The 26,030-nt window shown below is 49.4% G+C and overlaps 1 protein-coding gene across 1 annotated transcript in view; it reads right to left on the reverse strand.

The window, feature by feature from the left end:
- Nucleotides 1-23,827: 23,827 nt before the first annotated feature.
- The window catches only part of TMEM151B (transmembrane protein 151B), a 46,759-nt gene continuing 44,556 nt past the window's right edge, over nucleotides 23,828-26,030 (reverse strand). The window contains 10 exon segments of the mRNA XM_029596751.1: nucleotides 23,828-25,099; nucleotides 25,102-25,221; nucleotides 25,224-25,329; nucleotides 25,332-25,402; nucleotides 25,405-25,505; nucleotides 25,507-25,808; nucleotides 25,810-25,856; nucleotides 25,859-25,897; nucleotides 25,900-25,973; nucleotides 25,975-26,029. Of these exon segments, the coding sequence (XP_029452611.1) occupies nucleotides 24,978-25,099; nucleotides 25,102-25,221; nucleotides 25,224-25,329; nucleotides 25,332-25,402; nucleotides 25,405-25,505; nucleotides 25,507-25,808; nucleotides 25,810-25,856; nucleotides 25,859-25,897; nucleotides 25,900-25,973; nucleotides 25,975-26,029 (1,037 nt within the window). The 3' untranslated portion in view covers nucleotides 23,828-24,977.

Raw genomic sequence — 26,030 nt, forward strand, 5'->3', positions numbered from 1 at the left:
TTGATAATTTGAAGTAAGAACTGTGGATGTCCCCTCTAAGTCTGCACACTCCATGTGACTTACTGCTGTCCCTCTGCTGTAACTTGCTGCTTGCCTGTCTGCATTGCTTTTGTTGACAGTAATACATGGCACCTGCATTTGCACATCAAGGAGTCAATGAGTCAACGGAATCTTTATTACACAGATTTGGTTTTACAATCTTTGCACTTTTATATTTCCAACAAAAGGCAACAATGTGATATCTTTTGTTAACATCTATATTTACAGTTCAACACAACATACTCGTGGTATGATGGAAATCGATTCCTGTCATGTCCTTTACCATGTAGTGGCAATCCCTGGTGGAGCAGGGGTTCAGCTGATTAACTGGCCAAGGGCAGAGAGGTTTAAACACTCATATCATTGCTTTTACTCAGTGCGTATCCAGCAGAAAGCAACTGTAGGATCAAACGAGAGCCAGCTAATCAATGAGCTGAGTCAGAGGTGGCGTTCTGAAAACAGAGCTTCATCCAATGGAGGAAACCACAATTCTAAAGCAGCCCTTGCATTGTAGCCTGCAAGCATGTCAGCCAAAGCATGCAGTGACTGTGAGTCTATCCAGAGGCGACAACTGCAATCCCACAGCACTTCCTGCAGCTTTCCCGGAAATTAAACCAGTGCGAACATTCAGCACCATAATCCCACAGCACTCCCTGCAGCTTTCCCGGAAGCTGAACCAGTGCGAACATTCAGCACCATAATCCCACAGCACTCCCTGCAGCTTTCCCAGGAGCTGAACCAGTGCGAACATTCAGCACCATAATCCCACAGCACTCCCTGCAGCTTTCCCAGGAGCTGAACCAGTGCGAACATTCAGCACCATAATCCCACAGCACTCCCTGCAGCTTTCCCAGGATCTGAACCAGTGCGAACATTCAGCACCATAATCCCACAGCACTCCCTGCAGCTTTCCCAGGATCTGAACCAGTGAGAACATTCAGCACCATAATCCCACAGCACTCCCTGCAGCTTTCCCAGGAGCTGAACCAGTGCGAACATTCAGCACCATAATCCCACAGCACTCCGTGCAGCTTTCCCAGGAGCTAAACCAGTGCGAACATTTAGCACCATAATCCCACAGCACTCCCTGCAGCTTTCCCAGGAGCTAAACCAGTGCGAACATTCAGCACCATAATCCCACAGCACTCCCTGCAGCTTTCCCAGGAGCTGAACCAGTGAGAACATTCAGCACCATAATCCCACAGCACTCCCTGCAGCTTTCCCGGAAACTAAACCAGTGTGAACATTCAGCATCATAATCCGTCAGCACTCCCTGCAGCTTTCCCAGGAGCTGAACCAGTGCGAACATTCAGCACCATAATCCCACAGCACTCCCTGCAGCTTTCCCAGGAGCTGAACCAGTGCGAACATTCAGCATCATAATCCCACAGCACTCCCTGCAGCTTTCCCAGGATCTGAACCAGTGCGAACATTCAGCACCATAATCCCACAGCACTCCCTGCAGCTTTCCCAGGAGCTGAACCAGTGCGAACATTCAGCATCATAATCCCACAGCACTCCCTGCTGGTTTCCCAGGAGCTGAACCAGTGCGAACATTCAGCACCATAATCCCACAGCACTCCCTGCAGCTTTCCCAGAAGCTGAACCAGTGCGAACATTCAGCACCATAATCCCACAGCACTCCCTGCAGCTTTCCCGGAAACTAAACCAGTGCGAACATTCAGCACCATAATCCCACAGCACTCCCTGCAGCTTTCCCAGGAGCTGAACCAGTGCGAACATTCAGCACCATAATCCCACAGCACTCCCTGCAGCTTTCCCGGAAATTAAACCAGTGCGAACATTCAGCACCATAATCCCACAGCACTCCCTGCAGCTTTCCCGGAAATTAAACCAGTGCGAACATTCAGCACCATAATCCCACAGCACTTCCTGCAGCTTTCCCAGGAGCTAAACCAGTGCGAACATTCAGCACCATAATCCCACAGCACTCCCTGCAGCTTTCCCAGAAGCTGAACCAGTGCGAACATTCAGCACCATAATCCCACAGCACTCCCTGCAGCTTTCCCAGGAGCTAAACCAGTGCGAACATTCAGCACCATAATCCCACAGCACTCCCTGCAGCTTTCCCAGGAGCTGAACCAGTGCGAACATTCAGCACCATAATCCCACAGCACTCCCTGCAGCTTTCCCAGGAGCTGAACCAGTGCGAACATTCAGCACCATAATCCCACAGCACTCCCTGCAGCTTTCCCAGGAGCTGAACCAGTGCGAACATTCAGCACCATAATCCCACAGCACTCCCTGCAGCTTTCCCAGAAGCTGAACCAGTGCGAACATTCAGCACCATAATCCCACAGCACTCCCTGCAGCTTTCCCAGAAGCTGAACCAGTGCGAACATTCAGCACCATAATCCCACAGCACTCCCTGCTGCTTTCCCAGGAGCTGAAACAGTGGGAACATTCAGCACCATAATCCCACAGCACTCCCTGCAGCTTTCCCAGGAGCTGAACCAGTGAGAACATTCAGCACCATAATCCCACAGCACTCCCTGCAGCTTTCCCGGAAATTAAACCAGTGCGAACATTCAGCACCATAATCCCACAGCACTCCCTGCAGCTTTCCCAGGAGCTAAACCAGTGCGAACATTCAGCACCATAATCCCACAGCACTCCCTGCAGCTTTCCCAGGAGCTAAACCAGTGCGAACATTCAGCACCATAATCCCACAGCACTCCCTGCAGCTTTCCCAGGAGCTAAACCAGTGTGAACATTCAGCACCATAATCCCACAGCACTCCCTGCAGCTTTCCCAGGAGCTAAACCAGTGAGAACATTCAGCACCATAATCCCACAGCACTCCCTGCAGCTTTCCCGGAAACTAAACCAGTGCGAACATTCAGCACCATAATCCCACAGCACTCCCTGCAGCTTTCCCAGGAGCTGAACCAGTGCGAACATTCAGCACCATAATCCCACAGCACTCCCTGCAGCTTTCCCGGAAATTAAACCAGTGCGAACATTCAGCACCATAATCCCACAGCACTCCCTGCAGCTTTCCCGGAAATTAAACCAGTGCGAACATTCAGCACCATAATCCCACAGCACTTCCTGCAGCTTTCCCAGGAGCTAAACCAGTGCGAACATTCAGCACCATAATCCCACAGCACTCCCTGCAGCTTTCCCAGAAGCTGAACCAGTGCGAACATTCAGCACCATAATCCCACAGCACTCCCTGCAGCTTTCCCAGGAGCTAAACCAGTGCGAACATTCAGCACCATAATCCCACAGCACTCCCTGCAGCTTTCCCAGGAGCTGAACCAGTGCGAACATTCAGCACCATAATCCCACAGCACTCCCTGCAGCTTTCCCAGGAGCTGAACCAGTGCGAACATTCAGCACCATAATCCCACAGCACTCCCTGCAGCTTTCCCAGGAGCTGAACCAGTGCGAACATTCAGCACCATAATCCCACAGCACTCCCTGCAGCTTTCCCAGAAGCTGAACCAGTGCGAACATTCAGCACCATAATCCCACAGCACTCCCTGCAGCTTTCCCAGAAGCTGAACCAGTGCGAACATTCAGCACCATAATCCCACAGCACTCCCTGCTGCTTTCCCAGGAGCTGAAACAGTGGGAACATTCAGCACCATAATCCCACAGCACTCCCTGCAGCTTTCCCAGGAGCTGAACCAGTGAGAACATTCAGCACCATAATCCCACAGCACTCCCTGCAGCTTTCCCGGAAATTAAACCAGTGTGAACATTCAGCACCATAATCCCACAGCACTCCCTGCAGCTTTCCCAGGAGCTAAACCAGTGCGAACATTCAGCACCATAATCCCACAGCACTCCCTGCAGCTTTCCCAGGAGCTGAACCAGTGCGAACATTCAGCACCATAATCCCACAGCACTCCCTGCAGCTTTCCCAGGAGCTAAACCAGTGTGAACATTCAGCACCATAATCCCACAGCACTCCCTGCAGCTTTCCCAGGAGCTAAACCAGTGAGAACATTCAGCACCATAATCCCACAGCACTCCCTGCAGCTTTCCCAGAAGATAAATCAGTGCGAACATTCAGCATCATAATCCCACAGCACTCCCTGCAGCTTTCCCAGAAGCTAAACCAGTGCGAACATTCAGCACCATAATCCCACAGCACTCCCTGCAGCTTTCCCAGGAGCTGAAACAGTGCGAACATTCAGCACCATAATCCCACAGCACTCCCTGCAGCTTTCCCAGGATCTGAACCAGTGAGAACATTCAGCATCATAATCCCACAGCACTCCCTGTAGCTTTCCAGAAGATAAACCAGTGCGAACATTCAGCATCATAATCCCACAGCACTCCCTGCAGCTTTCCCAGGATCTGAAGCAGTGAGAACATTCAGCACCATAATCCCACAGCACTCCCTGCAGCTTTCCCAGGAGCTGAACCAGTGCGAACATTCAGCACCATAATCCCACAGCACTCCCTGCAGCTTTCCCAGGAGCTGAACCAGTGCGAACATTCAGCACCATAATCCCACAGCACTCCCTGCAGCTTTCCCAGAAGATAAATCAGTGCGAACATTCAGCACCATAATCCCACAGCACTCCCTGCAGCTTTCCCAGAAGATAAACCAGTGCGAACATTCAGCACCGTAATCCCACAGCACTCCCTGCAGCTTTCCCAGGAACTGAACCAGTGCGAACATTCAGCACCATAATCCCACAGCACTCCCTGCAGCTTTCCCAGGAGCTGAACCAGTGCGAACATTCAGCACCATAATCCCACAGCACTCCCTGCAGCTTTCCCAGGAACTGAACCAGTGCGAACATTCAGCACCATAATCCCACAGCACTCCCTGCAGCTTTCCCAGGAACTGAACCAGTGCGAACATTCAGCACCATAATCCCACAGCACTCCCTGCAGCTTTCCCAGAAGATAAACCAGTGCGAACATTCAGCACCATAATCCCACAGCACTCCCTGCAGCTTTCCCAGGAACTGAACCAGTGCGAACATTCAGCACCATAATCCCACAGCACTCCCTGCAGCTTTCCCAGGAGCTGAACCAGTGCGAACATTCAGCACCATAATCCCACAGCACTCCCTGCAGCTTTCCCAGGAGCTGAACCAGTGCGAACATTCAGCACCATAATCCCACAGCACTCCCTGCAGCTTTCCCAGGAGCTGAACCAGTGAGAACATTCAGCACCATAATCCCACAGCACTCCCTGCAGCTTTCCCAGGAACTGAACCAGTGAGAACATTCAGCACCATAATCCCACAGCACTCCCTGCAGCTTTCCCAGGAGCTGAACCAGTGCGAACATTCAGCACCATAATCCCACAGCACTCCCTGCAGCTTTCCCAGGAGCTGAACCAGTGCGAACATTCAGCACCATAATCCCACAGCACTCCCTGCAGCTTTCCCAGGAGCTAAACCAGTGAGAACATTCAGCACCATAATCCCACAGCACTCCCTGCAGCTTTCCCAGGAGCTGAACCAGTGCGAACATTCAGCACCATAATCCCACAGCACTCCCTGCAGCTTTCCCAGGAGCTGAACCAGTGCGAACATTCAGCACCATAATCCCACAGCACTCCCTGCAGCTTTCCCAGGAACTGAACCAGTGCGAACATTCAGCACCATAATCCCACAGCACACCCTGCAGCTTTCCCAGGAGCTGAACCAGTGCGAACATTCAGCACCATAATCCCACAGCACTCCCTGCAGCTTTCCCAGGATCTGAACCAGTGCGAACATTCAGCACCATAATCCCACAGCACTCCCTGCAGCTTTCCCAGGAACTGAACCAGTGCGAACATTCAGCACCATAATCCCACAGCACTCCCTGCAGCTTTCCCAGAAGATAAACCAGTGCGAACATTCAGCATCATAATCCCACAGCACTCCCTGCAGCTTTCCCAGGAGCTGAACCAGTGCGAACATTCAGCACCATAATCCCACAGCACTCCCTGCAGCTTTCCCAGGATCTGAACCAGTGCGAACATTCAGCACCATAATCCCACAGCACTCCCTGCAGCTTTCCCAGGAACTGAACCAGTGCGAACATTCAGCACCATAATCCCACAGCACTCCCTGCAGCTTTCCCAGGAGCTGAACCAGTGCGAACATTCAGCACCATAATCCCACAGCACTCCCTGCAGCTTTCCCAGGATCTGAACCAGTGCGAACATTCAGCACCATAATCCCACAGCACTCCCTGCAGCTTTCCCAGGAACTGAACCAGTGCGAACATTCAGCACCATAATCCCACAGCACTCCCTGCAGCTTTCCCAGAAGATAAATCAGTGCGAACATTCAGCACCATAATCCCACAGCACTCCCTTCAGCTTTCCCAGAAGATAAATCAGTGCGAACATTCAGCACCATAATCCCACAGCACTCCCTGCAGCTTTCCCAGAAGATAAATCAGTGCGAACATTCAGCACCATAATCCCACAGCACTCCCTGCAGCTTTCCCAGGAGCTAAACCAGTGCGAACATTTAGCATCATAATCCCACAGCACTCCCTGCAGCTTTCCCAGGAGCTAAACCAGTGCGAACATTTAGCATCATAATCCCACAGCACTCCCTGCAGCTTTCCCAGGAACTGAACCAGTGCGAACATTCAGCACCATAATCCCACAGCACTCCCTGCAGCTTTCCCAGAAGATAAATCAGTGCGAACATTCAGCACCATAATCCCACAGCACTCCCTGCAGCTTTCCCAGGAGCTAAACCAGTGCGAACATTTAGCATCATAATCCCACAGCACTCCCTGCAGCTTTCCCAGGAACTGAACCAGTGCGAACATTCAGCACCATAATCCCACAGCACTCCCTGCAGCTTTCCCAGGAACTGAACCAGTGCGAACATTCAGCACCATAATCCCACAGCACTCCCTGCAGCTTTCCCAGGAGCTAAACCAGTGAGAACATTCAGCACCATAATCCCACAGCACTCCCTGCAGCTTTCCCAGGAGCTAAACCAGTGAGAACATTCAGCACCATAATCCCACAGCACTTTCTGCAGCTTTTCCAGGATCTGAACCAGTGCGAACATTCAGCACCATAATCCCACAGCACTCCCTGCAGCTTTCCCAGGAGCTGAACCAGTGCGAACATTCAGCACCATAATCCCACAGCACTTCCTGCAGCTTTCCCAGGAGCTAAACCAGTGAGAACATTCAGCACCATAATCCCACAGCACTTTCTGCAGCTTTTCCAGGATCTGAACCAGTGCGAACATTCAGCACCATAATCCCACAGCACTCCCTGCAGCTTTCCCAGGAGCTGAACCAGTGCGAACATTCAGCACCATAATCCCACAGCACTTCCTGCAGCTTTCCCAGGAGCTAAACCAGTGAGAACATTCAGCACCATAATCCCACAGCACTCCCTGCAGCTTTCCCAGGAGCTAAACCAGTGCGAACATTCAGCACCATAATTCCACAGCACTCCCTGCAGCTTTCCCAGGAGCTGAACCAGTGCAAACATTCAGCATCATAATCCCACAGCACTCCCTGCAGCTTTCCCAGAAGCTAAACCAGTGCGAACATTCAGCACCATAATCCCACAGCACTCCCTGCAGCTTTCCCAGGAGCTGAACCAGTGCGAACATTCAGCACCATAATCTCACAGCACTCCCTGCAGCTTTCCCAGAAGCTAAACCAGTGCGAACATTCAGCACCATAATCCCACAGCACTCCCTGCAGCTTTCCCAGGAGCTGAACCAGTGCGAACATTCAGCACCATAATCCCACAGCACTCCCTGCAGCTTTCCCAGGAACTGAACCAGTGCGAACATTCAGCACCATAATCCCACAGCACTCCCTGCAGCTTTCCCAGAAGCTAAACCAGTGCGAACATTCAGCACCATAATCCCACAGCACTCCCTGCAGCTTTCCCAGGAACTGAACCAGTGCGAACATTCAGCATCATAATCCCACAGCACTCCCTGCAGCTTTCCCAGGAGCTAAACCAGTGCGAACATTCAGCACCATAATCCCACAGCACTCCCTGCAGCTTTCCCAGAAGCTAAACCAGTGCGAACATTCAGCACCATAATCCCACAGCACTCCCTGCAGCTTTCCCAGGAGCTAAACCAGTGCGAACATTCAGCACCATAATCCCACAGCACTCCCTGCAGCTTTCCCAGGAGCTAAACCAGTGCGAACATTCAGGACCATAATCCCACAGCACTCCCTGCAGCTTTCCCAGGAGCTAAACCAGTGCGAACATTCAGCACCATAATCCCACAGCACTCCCTGCAGCTTTCCCAGAAGATAAATCAGTGCGAACATTCAGCACCATAATCCCACAGCACTCCCTGCAGCTTTCCCAGAAGATAAATCAGTGCGAACATTCAGCACCATAATCCCACAGCACTCCCTGCAGCTTTCCCAGGAGCTGAACCAGTGCGAACATTCAGCACCATAATCCCACAGCACTCCCTGCAGCTTTCCCAGAAGATAAACCAGTGCGAACATTCAGCACCATAATCCCACAGCACTCCCTGCAGCTTTCCCAGGAGCTGAACCAGTGCGAACATTCAGCACCATAATCCCACAGCACTCCCTGCAGCTTTCCAAGGAGCTGAACCAGTGCGAACATTCAGCATCATAATCCCACAGCACTCCCTGCAGCTTTCCAAGGAGCTGAACCAGTGCGAACATTCAGCATCATAATCCCACAGCACTCCCTGCAGCTTTCCAAGGAGCTGAACCAGTGCGAACATTCAGCATCATAATCCCACAGCACTCCCTGCAGCTTTCCCAGAAGCTGAACCAGTGCGAACATTCAGCACCATAATCCCACAGCACTCCCTGCAGCTTTCCCAGGAGCTGAACCAGTGCGAACATTCAGCATCATAATCCCACAGCACTCCCTGCAGCTTTCCCAGGAGCTGAACCAGTGCGAACATTCAGCACCATAATCCCACAGCACTCCCTGCAGCTTTCCCAGGAGCTGAACCAGTGAGAACATTCAGCACCATAATCCCACAGCACTCCCTGCAGCTTTCCCAGAAGATAAATCAGTGCGAACATTCAGCACCATAATCCCACAGCACTCCCTGCAGCTTTCCCAGGATCTGAACCAGTGCGAACATTCAGCACCATAATCCCACAGCACTCCCTGCAGCTTTCCCAGAAGATAAATCAGTGCGAACATTCAGCACCATAATCCCACAGCACTCCCTGCAGCTTTCCCAGGATCTGAACCAGTGCGAACATTCAGCACCATAATCCCACAGCACTCCCTGCAGCTTTCCAAGGAGCTGAACCAGTGCGAACATTCAGCACCATAATCCCACAGCACTCCCTGCAGCTTTCCAAGGAGCTGAACCAGTGCGAACATTCAGCATCATAATCCCACAGCACTCCCTGCAGCTTTCCAAGGAGCTGAACCAGTGCGAACATTCAGCATCATAATCCCACAGCACTCCCTGCAGCTTTCCCAGGAGCTGAGCCAGTGAGAACATTCAGCACCATAATCCCACAGCACTCCCTGCAGCTTTCCCAGGAGCTGAACCAGTGCGAACATTCAGCACCATAATCCCACAGCACTCCCTGCAGCTTTCCCAGGATCTGAACCAGTGCGAACATTCAGCACCATAATCCCACAGCACTCCCTGCAGCTTTCCCAGGATCTGAACCAGTGCGAACATTCAGCATCATAATCCCACAGCACTCCCTGCAGCTTTCCCAGGAGCTAAACCAGTGCGAACATTCAGCACCATAATCCCACAGCACTCCCTGCAGCTTTCCCAGAAGCTAAACCAGTGCGAACATTCAGCACCATAATCCGTCAGCACTCCCTGCAGCTTTCCCAGGAGCTGAACCAGTGAGAACATTCAGCACCATAATCCCACAGCACTCCCTGCAGCTTTCCCAGGAGCTAAACCAGTGCGAACATTCAGCACCATAATCCCACAGCACTCCCTGCAGCTTTCCCAGGAGCTGAACCAGTGCGAACATTCAGCACCATAATCCCACAGCACTCCCTGCAGCTTTCCCAGGAGCTAAACCAGTGCGAACATTCAGCACCATAATCCCACAGCACTCCCTGCAGCTTTCCCAGGAGCTAAACCAGTGCGAACATTCAGCACCATAATCCCACAGCACTCCCTGCAGCTTTCCCAGGAGCTAAACCAGTGCGAACATTCAGCACCATAATCCCACAGCACTCCCTGCAGCTTTCCCAGGAGCTGAACCAGTGCGAACATTCAGCACCATAATCTCACAGCACTCCCTGCAGCTTTCCCAGGAGCTGAACCAGTGCGAACATTCAGCACCATAATCCCACAGCACTCCCTGCAGCTTTCCCAGGAGCTAAACCAGTGCGAACATTCAGCACCATAATCTCACAGCACTCCCTGCAGCTTTCCCAGGAGCTGAACCAGTGCGAACATTCAGCACCATAATCCCACAGCACTCCCTGCAGCTCTCCCAGGAGCTAAACCAGTGCGAACATTCAGCACCATAATCCCACAGTACTCCCTGCAGCTTTCCCAGAAGGTAAACCAGTGCGAACATTCAGCATCATAATCCCACAGCACTCCCTGCAGCTTTCCCAGGAGCTAAACCAGTGCGAACATTCAGCACCATAATCCCACAGCACTCCCTGCAGCTTTCCCAGGAGCTGAACCAGTGCGAACATTCAGCACCATAATCCCACAGCACTCCCTGCAGCTTTCCCAGGAGCTGAACCAGTGCGAACATTCAGCACCATAATCCCACAGCACTCCCTGCAGCTTTCCCAGGAGCTAAACCAGTGCGAACATTCAGCACCATAATCCCACAGCACTCCCTGCAGCTTTCCCAGAAGGTAAACCAGTGTGAACATTCAGCATCATAATCCCACAGCACTCCCTGCAGCTTTCCCAGGAACTGAACCAGTGCGAACATTCAGCACCATAATCCCACAGCACTCCCTGCAGCTTTCCCAGGAGCTGAACCAGTGCGAACATTCAGCACCATAATCCCACAGCACTCCCTGCAGCTTTCCCAGGATCTGAACCAGTGCGAACATTCAGCACCATAATCCCACAGCACTCCCTGCAGCTTTCCCAGGAGCTGAACCAGTGCGAACATTCAGCATCATAATCCCACAGCACTCCCTGCAGCTTTCCCAGGAGCTGAACCAGTGCGAACATTCAGCTCCATAATCCCACAGCACTCCCTGCAGCTTTCCCAGGATCTGAACCAGTGAGAACATTCAGCATCATAATCCCACAGCACTCCCTGCAGCTTTCCCAGGATCTGAACCAGTGAGAACATTCAGCACCATAATCCCACAGCACTCCCAGCTGCTTTCCCAGGAGCTGAACCAGTGCGAACATTCAGCATCATAATCCCACAGCACTCCCTGCAGCTTTCCCAGGAGCTGAACCAGTGCGAACATTCAGCACCATAATCCCACAGCACTCCCTGCAGCTTTCCCAGGATCTGAACCAGTGAGAACATTCAGCACCATAATCCCACAGCACTCCCTGCAGCTTTCCCAGGAGCTGAACCAGTGCGAACATTCAGCACCATAATCCCACAGCACTCCCTGCAGCTTTCCCAGGATCTGAACCAGTGCGAACATTCAGCACCATAATCCCACAGCACTCCCTGCAGCTTTCCCAGGAGCTGAACCAGTGCGAACATTCAGCACCATAATCCCCACAGCACTCCCTGCAGCTTTCCCAGGAGCTGAACCAGTGCGAACATTCAGGACCATAATCCCACAGCACTCCCTGCAGCTTTCCCAGGAGCTGAACCAGTGCGAACATTCAGCACCATAATCCCACAGCACTCCCTGCAGCTTTCCCAGGATCTGAGCCAGTGAGAACATTCAGAGATTACAGCTCCGTGTATGGGGACAGCACCATAATCCCACAGTATACTCTGCAGCTTTCTAAGGAGCTGACTCAATGAAACATAAAGCTGCCAAGATTATTACTGGTAGTAGATATAGTCCAGGAATAACAAACACTAGTCCTAAACTGATGCCGCCTGGTCTACTTTTCAGGACAAGTAAATTAATTCTAATTTTGAGCCACTGTATGACTAATCGTTGGACCAGAGTTGCATTCCCTGAAAAGTTCCTCTCTTTCAGTCCTACTATGCAGGGCTCCACCTTCACCAGAAATGACATTGCAAAGAGGAAATCTGCCAATTTATTCAACATAACAAAATATTGCAATAAATAGCAAAATATTGGCTTTCTTTAAAGGACATGCACAGCCTTTGCAGCATTTCCTCAAGAAACACCATTAAGAAGAACATTTGACAGAATACTTTTGTCAACTATTTCAAGCAAAGGCTAAGGAAACTGGGGAAAGTTATGGAAATTCCTCTTACTCTAGAGAGGGAAGAGGATAATTTATTGCAAACAACGGTTATGACAGTGCATCTCCTTATAGCGTGAACAGTCCTGTCACCTCCATATCGATTGAGTGAATATGTCTTACGTCATAACCTGCTGAATCACAAAATGAGTGGGTCATGTCTGTCCCCCAGATGTGTCACTAATGTGAGTGTGTCATACCTCACAACCTGCTGAGTCATGGGGTAAGTGGGTCTCATCTATCCCTAGCTGAGTCACTAATGTGAGCGTGTCATACCTCACAACCTGCTGAGTCATGGGGTAAGTGGGTCTCATCTATCCCTAGCTGAGTCACTAATGTGAGCGTGTCATACCCCACAACCTGCTGAGTCATGGGGTAAGTGGGTCTCATCTATCCCTAGCTGAGTCATTAATGTGAGCGTGTCATACCTCACAACCTGCTGAGTCATGGGGTAAGTGGGTCTCATCTATCCCTAGCTGAGTCACTAATGTGAGCGTGTCATACCCCACAACCTGCTGAGTCATGGGGTAAGTGGGTCTCATCTATCCCTAGCTGAGTCACTAATGTGAGCGTGTCATACCTCACAACCTGCTGAGTCATGGGATAAGTGGGGTCTCATCTATCCCTAGCTGAGTCACTAATGTGAGCGTGTCATACCCCACAACCTGCTGAGTCATGGGGTAAGTGGGTCTCATCTATCCCTAGCTGAGTCACTAATGTGAGCGTGTCATACCCCACAACCTGCTGAGTCATGGGGTAAGTGGGTCTCATCTATCCCTAGCTGAGTCACTAATGTGAGCGTGTCATACCCCACAACCTGCTGAGTCATGGGGTAAGTGGGTCTCATCTATCCCTAGCTGAGTCACTAATGTGAGCGTGTCATACCTCACAACCTGCTGAGTCATGGGATAAGTGGGTCTCATCTATCCCTAGCTGAGTCACTAATGTGAGCATGTCATACCTCACAACCTGCTGAGTCACTAAAGGAGTGGGCCATACCTGGCCTCTTCTGAGACACTAATGAACAAGTGTCACACCTACCCCTGGCTGAGTCCCTGATGTACAACGGCATCATACCTCACCACCTGCTGAGTTATCTTAGGCCTAGCCAAGACCATTTTTTTGACTTATCCCTGAATTTTGCAGACTTGCTCCAGAAGTCACTGCCAAGGCTATGACACTATCCCTGCAAGTCTCCGAAACCAAGCTCACAATGACTACCCCCTTGCCCCCAGCAGTTAAAGGCATCTCTGACCCACTCTGGTACAGAAAGCGGAATGCTCTCCAGTGGAAGATTTCATAATCTCCTATTGAAACATATGGAAAGGAGGGATGTTTGGAGGAGCAAGGAAGGGAATGGAAAATAGCAACATGTTTTGTAAAGTAAAAGCAAGCTTCCTTCCAAAAGAGTAGTAGGCATTTTGCCAGCCCCCTAAATGAGTCATTTTGCCAGCCCCCTAAATGAGTCATTTTGCCAGCCCCCTAAATGTTTGAAGTGCCTGACATCTCAGCTGAAGGAGTGGTCTCAGCACAGGTACAACAATGTAAAAAGACTTAGCATGCATAAAACTACTGGGAGATGTTCAAAGAACTCCCACTTCACATTGAAAAGATGAATATTTTATCCATACCTCAGTAAATAGCCCTTTTAAGATGTGTGAAATGTTATTCATAGCACCCGCCATCGTTTTGAAAAGCTGACTTCTGTGATTGCATTTCCCCCTCAGTAAAACCGAATGCATGAAGGACGCCAGGCAACTTCTGTTGGAATTTGCCGGGCCACTGGGACCTGGATTCAGTTCCTGGGCCGGGACTCTGCTCTCTGGGCTTGCCTGGGCTGGGGATGCTGCAGAGGCAGCCTTCACGGCCCCCAGGGAGGGAGGAAGGGAAGCCCCAGAGCATCTGGCAGCGGCAACACTTAACGGCCACCATGTTATGAAGGGACCCACAGTCTGTGGCTCCCGGCTAAAGGCTCTTACTGTGATGGCCAGGCTAAATGGATTGGGAGGGGAGGAAAACGATGGGGCAAAATAAGAAAGCTTTCCTTGGCACAATTCCATTTCATCCTGCTACACCAGTCCAGTCGAGAAAAGTGGGATATGCCGCCGTACCAGCAGATGGCGGCAGAGAGCACAGTTTTCCTTGGTGACGTCATTGCCACTACTTAGAGGAGGTGCAGCACAGGAACAGCTCAGCATTCTCTGCCTCCAGCAGATGGTCGGACGAGACTGGTGGTGCAGCAGGATTTTCACTAGTTCTGCCTCCCCTTTATCCTTGGGGTTCGGGAGTGGCAGTGGTTAAGGGGCAGGCATGTGGGATGCCCAGTGTAGCAAGCCCATGGTGAGACCATCCCCAGGGCCGGTGCAAGGGTAATAAGCGCCCTAGGTGAACCTTCTGCCTTGCGCCCCCACCCCCGATCCAGGCCCGGCCCCGGCTCTGACCTCATTCACTGAGACAGGCTCCCCCCCCTCTCTTACACACTTAGGTTCCTTGTCTCATTCACACGCACACGCACCCTTACACAGGCTCCCTCCCTCTCTCTCACTAACCCCATTGCTCTCTCGTGCACACACACAGTCCCTCTCGCTCACTCACACACACACACAGAGGCGTCGCTCGTCCCTACTCCTCTCGGCCATGAGTGGGATTGGTTTCGCTCGTGGCCCCATATGGCTGCTCTTTTCCGCCCCCATAATGGCTGGCACCCTAGGCGATCGCCTAGTTCACCTATTGGGACGCACCGGCCCTGGAGCTCTCAGTCCCAGAGAGGATTTGGTAGAGCCCAGAGGGATTTAATTTGGCAATTATTAACAAAAATAAAAATTAGAGGAGTGAAGGAGTTTTGTGCTGAAGAGAAGACCCTCCTCAACTTGCTTTCCTCTTCCCCACCCCCCATCTGCACCATTTCAGCATTGAAGGCCTGCCAAAATTGAAAAAACAAACAAAAAGAACAAAAGGAACAAAGTTGAAAAGAGCTAAGGTGACCTGCCTGCTTCGGGTACGTGATTTGGGGGAGATTGCTTTTTTAGCCGCTCCCATTTGTCCATCCCTTGCCGCTTGTGTGGATGTGGGTATGTGAGGGGCCGTAGGCCTCAGCCTCATTCTCCTCATGAAGAAAGGAGCGTGGCCGCCAGGGAGGAGCCCGCAGCTGCAGGCAGGGTGCTTGTACCATAGGCCTCCTTTATGCCGTGTGCCTCTGAAACGGGGTGGTTCCTGGGAAGTCTTCTTGGGCCTCGGAGCTGTTGGCTGCCACTGTGGAAGCAGTGGACAAGGCCTCTTTAGCAGCACCGCAGTCAGATCGTAGGCTGGGGGAGACCTCAGAATAACTGGTTTTGGCGGGTTCGGCTGCCATTTTGATTTCTTTCTTGGCGAGTCTCCCGGCCTCCAAGCTCCAAGAGCATGATTCAGCAGGGTTTGGTTCATTTGGTGATCCCTCAGTGTTTGCCCCGGTGGGAGTTCAAGCAGATCTGCCTTTCCCTTAGAGTGCACATTCTCTGAGTAATTTTTCTACTGAACCTTTTGAGCTTTCTGCACCAGGTCTGTGTGGTTCAGAAGCCTAGTGGGAGAGGGAGATCTCCTGTGAATCGAGGGCTCAGTCCCTCAGCTGAGGGACTGAGTGTCCTGTAAAAAAAAATAGAGGGGAAAAAAAAAAAAAGAACATTTTTCTTCATAGATTTCCTTCTCCTTTACTGAGGAATCACTCTTTGGGAACGCTAGCTCTGCCTCCTTGGAGGAGGGAGAGATGCCCTTGGAAAGGAGAATGACAGTTTTTTTTTGTCTTTTCCATTGGGATGAGATTGGGGCACTCTTTGAATATGTCGTTTCCATTGCTGAGAGGGGAGTCATGACTGGAACCCACGTTATAAGAGGGTTCATAAGCCTTCCAAGGTCTCTCCTCCTCTCTCAGAGCAGGTGGTACTTTCTGAAGGGGATTCCCCTGACAGCAACCTCAAGGGAGTGAAAAATATTATGAAATTATATCCCCTCCACTTCCCAACAGAGGGTGGTACTTTGTAAAGGCCCTCAGGATAGGAAGATGGAGCTGTCCTTAAAGCACACGTTTACTTTCTCAGCCCTTTCCTGTTCAAATTTCTATTTGCGACAGTTTGGTAGCTTGGGTGCTCCTACCATGGATTCAGCAGCTTCCCGAATGGAAAGAAGTGATGCGAATGGAATCAACTGCTGTGTTTTCTTTTGTGAGCCTTGCGATCTCCTAAGAATTTCTTTAAGTTTTTCCAGAGTGAGGGTAAGTTTGTTTTGTACGGTTGTTCCTTATCTAGACCCTTTGCTGACTCAGGGCCAAGTCTTACCATGAAGGCCTTCAAGCATCCAACAAAGTAGTCCACGATTTAGAAGTCCTGGGCTGGGTAGTCAATTCTGCAAAGAGCAAACTTCTTCTTACTCAGTCCTTAGAATACCAGGAAGCTCAATTCAATCCCAAGATAGGTCGGGTATTTCTTATGGTGGAAAGAGTGACCTAAATTGTTCTCCAAGTTCAGAGATTCACTGCCCTGAAAGCCTCCTAAGCTGGATTTATCTCAGCCGCTGGGTTTTCATGGCAACTGCTTAGGATTCCAGTTCCGAGCGTCGGTCTCTCATGAGACCATACCAATTCTCCCTCCTGTCTTGGTGGCTGCCCCATGCTCAGATTTCAAGTATTGCCTCCCATAGTCTGTGTTGGTGAGGAGTGGTTTTTGCTTTAGGTGGACAATCCTTCAGAACCTATTGAAGGGCATGAGCCCAATATCGCTCCTCGGGAATACTAAGCACGATGTTTGCAAGTCTGTCGGGTTAGGAAGTCTGGTTCAAGTAGCTCAGGAGCTCTGGTTTTAGGGACAGGCTGCTTGGTCCAGCAACAGGTTGGGAAACTGGGGCAGTAAAATTAGCCCTAATCATTTTCTTCCCTTCTTAAAGGGTAAGGCGTCATAGTGCTCTCTAGCAATGCGACAACCAGTGGAATATGTCAGAAGACAAGGAGATACCCGAAGTCTAGGGGTGTCGGAAGAGTCACAGCTCCTCTTCCCTGGGCTGATGAAAATCTCCAACTCTTGACAGTAGCTCATATTGCGGGTTAGGAAAATATTCAGGTTGATTTCCTGAGCCTCCTGGTTCCAGTCAAATGCGCACTCAGCCAAATGTCTTTCACTGGTAGCGCTATAGTGGGGCATGCCTCAAGTAGATCTGATGGCAGCTCACAAGAATGCCCAAGTATGTCGCAGGGAGAGTGAAGCTAAAGGGATAGAAGCCCTAGTTCAGCCTTGTCCAAGAGGGGCATTGGTGATACATATTCCCCCCGGCTACTAATTAGAAAATTTCTAAGGGGAATAGAGTCAGAGCTCTCATGTGTCCAATGGTGCCAAATTGGCTGAGAAGGAAATGGTATACAGATTGGATGAGATTGTAATTGACCGTCCTTTCGTCTTTCAGAGGACTGAAGACTCTTGGTGCAGAGTCCATGGAAGATTCTTCTCCATTTTCTTGTGGTTTGTCTCTTTAACTGCCACCGCCTTTGAGGAAGAAAGGTTACTGTTATCACTGGTGATCTGTACTCTATTGAAAGTCTATATGACCTCACCTTCTCTGGCTTATGTTCAGGCTTGGTGTTTCTTTCAGGCTTGCTGCAGGGAATGGACAGTTTCTCTTTGACGGTTGGATATCCCTGGTATTATTTTTTTTCAAATATCTTTATTGACCGTTTCAATTTGAACAAAGCATTTTCCCATCCATCATCAGTAAGCAAACAGCATAACATTAGGTACTGAAACATATGTCAAATGACTGTATATTAACTTCCATCCCACCCTCCAACTTCTTTCCCCTTACACACCTAACAAACATAGACACAATATCAATTTAAATTTCAATGTCACTTTCATAGGTAATGTACAATGGTAATGTCAACTGGAACCTCAAGAATCAAGATTCATCTCAAATGTCAACTGCACAGTCAAAAACTGGATCTTATTTCTTATTTTCCCAGGAACCACAGTAAAGAATGGAGACCCCATCTCCCGGAAACGAGATTTACTTTTCTCAGACATGGGATATCCTGGTATTTTAACTGTTCTCTAGTTAGGATTGAGGAAGGGGCTAGCCTTGGACTCTTTTTAAGTCCAGGCTATTTCCTGTTTCAGGGGTAGAATCCATGGGATATTGGTTGTTTCCTATGCAAATGTGTTCCACTTCCTTCGTGGAATGAAGAGGCTGCGGCATCTGTTTAGGATCTCATATCGGTCATGAAAGCACTAGTGGCCTCTCCTTTTGAGCCTTGAAAAATGCTTCACTTAAGGGCATGCCCTTGAAGGTACTTGTGTTTCGTGTTTGGCTCAGTGTATTTCTGAGTTTCAGGCTCTTCCCCGTAGGGATCCCGTTTTTGGTTTTTGTGGTAGATTCATATCTCTAAGTACTATGTCTTCCTTTCTTCCGAAGGTAATGTCAATGTCAGCGTGCCTTCTCAATTAGTCTATTTCTTTGCCATCTTATCTCTAGAGATGAGTGACAAGGCAACAATAATCTTTGTAATTTCGAATGTCTGTCTAGTGTTTGTTAAGTATTTTGAGGTTTGTTTTGTTTGGAGGGCCACATAAAGGGCGGCAGCCTCCAAAGCTGGATCATGGACACGATGAGGTCCAATATTCAGCCGCTGAGCGGCTCGGCTATTAGCTGGATAAACATACCCAGTGTTGCCGCTGAGTATACCCGGCTATTTTAAAGTTAGCCGCATAGGTTTAGGTGGCTAACGTTAGGACAGGCCAGCAGCACGACCAGAGTTAGCAGTCTAAGTAAAGTGGCTAACTCCAAATAACTTATGCAGCTAACTCTGCACCTCCCAGAAACGCCTCCATCCCCAGAACACCCCCAACTTATGTTGCTAAATTCTAGCCGCTAGAATTTAGCCACATATGACTTTGAATATTGCCAGTTATCCATCTACGTGGCTTTTGAATATCAACCTCAGTGTCTTCAGCATATATGCTCAAAGGCCATCTGCCATCCGAGATTATTCATGCTCATTCTGCTTGAGCTCAGTCTTCTTCCTGGATGAAAGGAATTGCTATCGTGCCGTAGATATTGGTAATCAATAACCAACCTCATTCCCTTTATAGTAAGGGGTTCCGTAGATATTGGTAATCCTGCTACTCCAGTCCCGAGCCCTCCCAGGAAGCTGGTCTGCATTGAGAAGGAGGAAGTCTTTGTTGTTTTATGCAGGTGGGCGATTAAAACTTAGTGTACTGAAATGCTAGTGATTTAACATGGCGGAATAAAGGCACTTCCTATACATTTGCTTGTATTTCCCGCGTCTTGGTTTTGATTTATGTAGATGGGTGGGCTGTCGGCACTTTCTTTATCTAGTTTGCCTGATTATAGAGATGTGTTACAGAAAGACAGATCCTTCAGGAAGTCTTTGGTTGTTTTTTACTCAGCTCTCCGTTTTCGTTAGCTGTCATTCCTGTTTCTTACAGGGCTTAGGATAAGTAACGCACAGTAAGAGGAGCTTCTCTCCAATAACAAGCAGTTTTAAGGTTTCTAAGATTGTTTTCTCAGTTTGAATGTTGATGTTCTGTTCAGTGCTTTGTTATAGAAATGCTGAGTTGTTCCTGTGCTGCACCTTCTCTAAGTATTGGCGATGATGTCCACCGAGGAAAACTGTGTTCTCTGCCTCCATCTGCTGGTTAGGGGGACATAACCCACTGGTCTGGGGGTAGCAAGATTCATGAAAGAAAATGAACAAGGTCTCTTTACTACACACTGCAAAGCTCTGTGACATCATACTGAATGTGCTGACCCATTAGCCCAAGGCTCTCCAGCAGTTTTCAGGATCAGAGGCATCCCACGGTTAAAACAAAAAGATTAACATGGAACAAAATATGGTTGTTGTTTTTTTTACCAACAAGAGGGCCCACTTACAAAGCAAAAAATGTATTAAATCTGTACTATGTTCTTAAGTCAACAAAGAAGCCGTAGACTAACATAGTGAATGCACTCGTTTATACCAAGTCTCTCGAAATGGAAAAATTGCTCCCAAAGCTCCACTGGCCCTTTTAATCTCTTGCCTCTCCCGTTTCGAAGTCGTGATACTCCCATCACTTTACACGCATTGTCTGGGGATCACAAAGCAAACAGACTCTTTTTGGTCAGAGATGGTACTGCTTTCTTTGGGAATATCATGCCGTAATGAAAGGTCATCAGGAACCTATTTGGGACAATTTATGAATCTTTCCATCAAATATCCAGTGTGACCTCCATTTCATTGACAGCTAAAGCCAAAGTAAAATTTGGAACATCTTGTCTTTTCTGGAAGGGCAGGATTTAAGACTCACTCATGGGATCGCCTACTTGCCACTCTTTGAAAGTCCATTAAAAGGATATTAGTGGGAGAAAGTGGGAGGTGTTGCACTCTCCTACCAACGTTCAGTCAGGAAGAAGAAAGAAAAATAAGTCAATTTCCAGAAGAAGAAGGACAGTTGGCAACTCTGGAGGCTGGCGTTCTAGTTTTTGTTTTGAACAAGCTAATGGAACGCATAGTACTAGAAACAACAGTCTTCTGTCCAGAAGCCAAGTCAGGACACAGCATTTGTATGAAGACTGAATATCTGCCCCGGGAAAAGCTGCCAGGCCAGCTGTGATGGGCCAGTCTCTAGAGGAGGGTATGTTAAATCACTTTCAGCATTAACCTCAGCCCTGGGCAACTCTCCTGCTGTTCCAGTGGCAATCTCATTTATAGACATAGAAAGGCTTGATGCAATAACATACGCACAGGTTAACAGTGCGATTGGATGCATATTTTGGATGTGATAGACTAACTCCCGATGCAATAAGGGAATAGCGCGTCCAAAACACGCGCCCAAACAAATGCATAGCTAATAGCGCTCATTGCATGTAAATTCCATGTAGATGAGGCTATTAGCTATTACCCCCCAATGCAGAAAATTGCCGGTTGTCCAAACGCCCCCTTCTTAATGCGGCAACTTAACACCAGCCTAGAGCTGGCGTTATGTCATTCCGCAAGTCAAGGGCTCAAGGCAACAGATACAACCATAACTTGTAGTCCTGCACCCTCCACAGTTGATGCTCTTTTCAGCGTTCCCTGTTGGAGGGGTTTCCACACTGTAAGACCTGATAGATCTGCGGATCCTCCGACTGCAGACTCCGGCTTGCACACCACACAGCACGACTGCACACAATGCAGATGGAGCCGGGGTCCGCGATCCTTCTTGCAGGGAGGGGAAATGACCGGGCTCTGTTTTGTGCTGGGGATAAACTGGTTTATGTAACCATTGATCTCGCTAGACTATCATCATAGTCGACAAGCTGCAGACAATAGTCCAATTATTTGCTTATCACGTGATGCTGAACAAGCCCCTCTCCAGCCGCATGCCTGTCTTCATAACTAATGAGGATCATCATAACCCCTGGCAGGAGAACAGCTCTTTTCTGCCTGCAACTCAATTGTATTGAGTGCCCGTAGCAAACAGCCCACGTCTCCTGGGCGCCCGATGCTTTTGAGCCATAGGGACGCACAGGTTTATCCCTGGCGCGCCCTTTTTAAAAAACACTGCATCAACTCATTTAAATGTAACTCCAGGAGCCCAAGAGAGGTGGCTGTGCACATGATAGGAAAAGGGGCCTCAATACGCGCTCCCATTCCCAGGCGTCTTATTGAGTTTTCCCAGAACGGGAACATTCTAAATCAGTCCCTTTATCTCCTTGCACCTCAGTCCTAATCGTCAGCTGTTCCCTGTGCCTCATTCCTAATCCCGGTCTGTGTGACCTTGGGGGACGAGCCCCTTTATCTTGCTGTTCTTCCATCCTAATCCCAGCTCTGTCATTGGCTCTCCATGTGATCCTGGCCAAGTCGCTCTATCTTCCTGTGCCACTGACTGTGCGATGTTGGGCAAACCACTTTATTTCCTCGGCATTCCCAAGAAGGGAATTAATCATATTACATAGAAAGGACTCCACATTTTGCCTGGTGGGAGGGTGGGACAATTTTAAAACTGTCCGCATTACTGCATAATCTCCAAATATTTTATAGCTGCAGTCTTGCACAACATCTATGACCAAGGGAAAAATACCTGCAGAGATCTGCATCTCCGATCACTTTTCCCAACCAAATTGCATGCATCGCTTTGAAAATCCAAAGCGATAGTTGTAGGTTTCTCCCCGAGCTCACCCTGGCCCAGGAATGCCTCCAGTACAGTGCAACGGTGAGAAATATTCCGACAGCCCATTTACAGGGATAAGTCCCTTTGAATATTGCCCTCCACGTGCTGCACAAAATTATTTCATTTTACGACTCGGTCAGAATATTCTGTGCCGTTTAAGCTTTTTCACTGAATTCTTTTTAAAGGCTCCTCTGACTGTCCTTCTTTGAGGGGGTATCCTCTAGGTTCCCCTAAAAGCCCCACTGCCTTCTCCTTCACCTACCAGGTCAGCGTTCCTGCAGCCGACCCCATCCTCCATGGTGTGCTCTCTGCGGAAGAGACCTCCCCTACCATCCTGTACCTATGTGACTTGGATGATCATATCAGTTTATCCCTACGTTAGCTCAATAATTATTACTACTTTAATTCTTATAATAGTACATTGTAAAACGATGATAAGCAGAATGATATTAAAGAGATGTCAGGATATGATGTGATATATGAGCACTTCACAAAAGCAGGGTCCAATCATTTGGGTTGCTTGGGGTATAAAGGGAGTGGACCCAGGACAAGAAGTGCTCCACAAATCCCAAAGCAATCCGTTAGCTTGCATTAACCCTTTTCTGGAGCAACTAGGCAAATGCTCCATTGGTGTTCTGAGGTCTTGGTTGGTTCAAAATGACTCTCCATAACCTCCCACTTACGGTAACTTCTAGATTTCAGAAGCGTAACCCTGTTATGCCCAGGGTCAGTGTGGCAAGCAGGAGAGCCAGATTGAATTCCAGACCTGGCTCGTTGCTCCTTAGCTACCAGGGCAGGGATTGGGAATGCTGAGGGAGGCAACGCTCACAGATCCGGAAGGAAAACGAGAAAGTCCAGACTGCCGGCTTGACAGGAACATTTACCAATCTTTCTATACACTTGCACTGAGCTCCGGAGAAGGAGCGTGCTCTGTGCTTGATGACAAGGACTGTCACGACAATGACTGGACTGGGGCAGAAGGAAGAGGAGGGAAGTTAAGGTGAGGGTAACAAAAAAGGGTTAAAAGCCTGGTAGCCTGGCGGCTGAAAAGGTTGCTAGATTCAGCAGTCCAACACTAAGCAGCTGTAGTTGCCAGGTTGTAAAGGGAATATAAAAAAAAAACGAACAGACATGGATAACCACGTAATTATCAACCCCACATTCCAGAAGCTGGTGTAATGAACCAGTCCCATAATCTGCCACCATTATGCAATCAAACTAATCTACTCCACCCTTACTAAGAGACTGACTACAGCTGAAACTATTATCCATTCTGAAAAATGTTAGAAAAAAACCAAGACAGGTGGATGTACAAATTTAGTGAAACTGATTTGCTCAACTCCCCAATCCCTGTACTGTGTACCCTGCTTCCCAGAAATTTCTAATAACAGTCCTACCATAAGATGTCCAAGCCACCCATCTTCATGATCCCCAGAGAAGGATGCCCACACTCCCTAAGCTCATGAAACCTTGAGGTAGCTACTCATGATGTATCCCTGCTTCTTGGAGACCTCTGGCAGTAGATGGCTCCACCGCATCTTTTGTTGACCTCCAAGTCAATCAAGACAATGCTCCAACCATTTCCATCTCATCTGATCCTTCTCATCATCATCATCATCATTACTTTCAGTGATTATAGATAATCCTGACAGATCAATCATCCAGGGTTTTCAGAAGAATGGGGCACAAGATCTGGTGATGGATCCATTCTGTGGTATCAAACAATATTGTAACAGTCAAACACCATTATTGATTTAATTTACTTTTTTGTATGTTTCTATTTGGATTGTTTCTACAGCCTGCCCTTCCTCATTTTCCATGGTTCTCCTTCATCTTTGATGAGGAGGAATCACTCTCCCCTGCCTGTGAGAGAGCGCCTCCGCCTCCAATAGAGTGGGTCAGTGTGTACAGTAGAAGACCCAATCGGAAACCAGATGTGGTAAATGTTAGCCAGATGTGTATGGCTTCCAGTGAGCAGCAGATGGAACCCACTCTCTGTTGGCGCCATTTCCAGTTCCTTTGTTAAAGCCTTCCTGTCCTCCGCGGCCTTTGCTATTCAGAGGTAGGGAGGGGCGGTACTTCTGCTACTCTGGGCTTTTTTTTTTTAGCTGAACTTCAGTACTGCCTTTGGAGACTGAGTAGGGAGATGGCAAGCACGTGTGACCAGAAGACATTCTAACCTGTGCTGTGTATGCTGCATTGTTATGGTTGGGGTTTCAGCTTTGCGCTGTGCTCAGAAACGCGCCTGCCGTAGAGATATCAGCTGCTAAGAGATCTGCCCTCGAGGCTGAAGTTGTATTGCTAGAATGACATAAAGTGCCCCTGACTTTTCAGTGAAAGAAGGGTAGACATTCTCAGTTTGCTGCATCGTCCCAACAGTCGATGCCTTAGAAGAAGTGTCCCACATGCGTTCCCCACCAGGCATGCCAAAGTGAGGAAAACAATCCTCACGCCTGGATTCTGCACTTGCTCCCCTTTTCATACCTTTGTCACAGTGAGGTTTCCACACAGGATCCGTTGCGCTGGATGCGGTGGTGGTCGTGGGAGAGGCAGCCCTCGTCACGATGCACAATCAGTACAGGGAAGTAGAGGGCATCCTGATAAGGAGGGGTTCCTCTTCCACCGTGACCTGGCTGGAGAGACGAGTCTGCTCAGTGGGGCAGCTCTGCTCATTCAGGCTCTCGCTCCGGCTCTGCCACAGGCAGCTGCGACGGGACCCGTAGAGCCGCCCAGCGAGAAGCGGCGGCTTCCACTGAAGGGGATTTCCTGGGGCTGCCATGGCAGATGCTTAAAGGCGCTTCTGGAGAAGATGGAGGAAGAACTTATCGTCCGGTGGCAGCGCGCTCACAATTCTGCCAGTAGCGTCCTGTATACCGGCAAGCTGAGTACGTAGTACAAGTGGTAAGGCCCACCAATCCATCAGTACAGCTTCTGAGTAGCTGGGAACCAGCTGTTGGTTAGACCGGATGTGCCATTCCAGCTCAGTGCTGTCTACCGTGTTTACCCGCGGCATCCTCCGGCAAAACGAACGCTCTTCTTGCTGGCGTCACCGGCACGTAGTCAAAACCAAAGAGTTTCTCCACATGGTAATGGACAAAGGAGGTGCGATATTCATTCAGGACCCTCAGAGGCCAAGACAGGATCAGGAGGGCGGCCGTCCAAAACACATAATGGGAAACATACCATGGCAGGTTGTCCGGGTCAGAAAAGGTAACCATGTATTCCTTGAAGTCCACGTTCTTGAGATGCATTCCTTCCCTGGCTTCCATGTATCATCCAGCCCTCATTCTCTCGGTGAAGAACCTGGCTCTCTGGGTGAGGGTAGGAGTTCTCCGACTCCACGTTGGCAAAGCTGAAGCATTTAGTCACCGCAGCCTGGTCACCGGTAATGTTTCCATGTCCATCAGCTCCTGGAGATGTTCTTTTCACCGCCACAGTTCGCATAGTCAAACTCTGCCTCGGCCACGTGGGTGTTGACCCTTCGTGTACACTTGGGTGGTGGTGTAGGCCGTCTCCGTTCTGTAGCGGGTGACTTGCCGGTG

Source organism: Rhinatrema bivittatum, chromosome 3, assembly GCF_901001135.1.
Source record: "Rhinatrema bivittatum chromosome 3, aRhiBiv1.1, whole genome shotgun sequence".
Taxonomy (NCBI): domain Eukaryota; kingdom Metazoa; phylum Chordata; class Amphibia; order Gymnophiona; family Rhinatrematidae; genus Rhinatrema; species Rhinatrema bivittatum.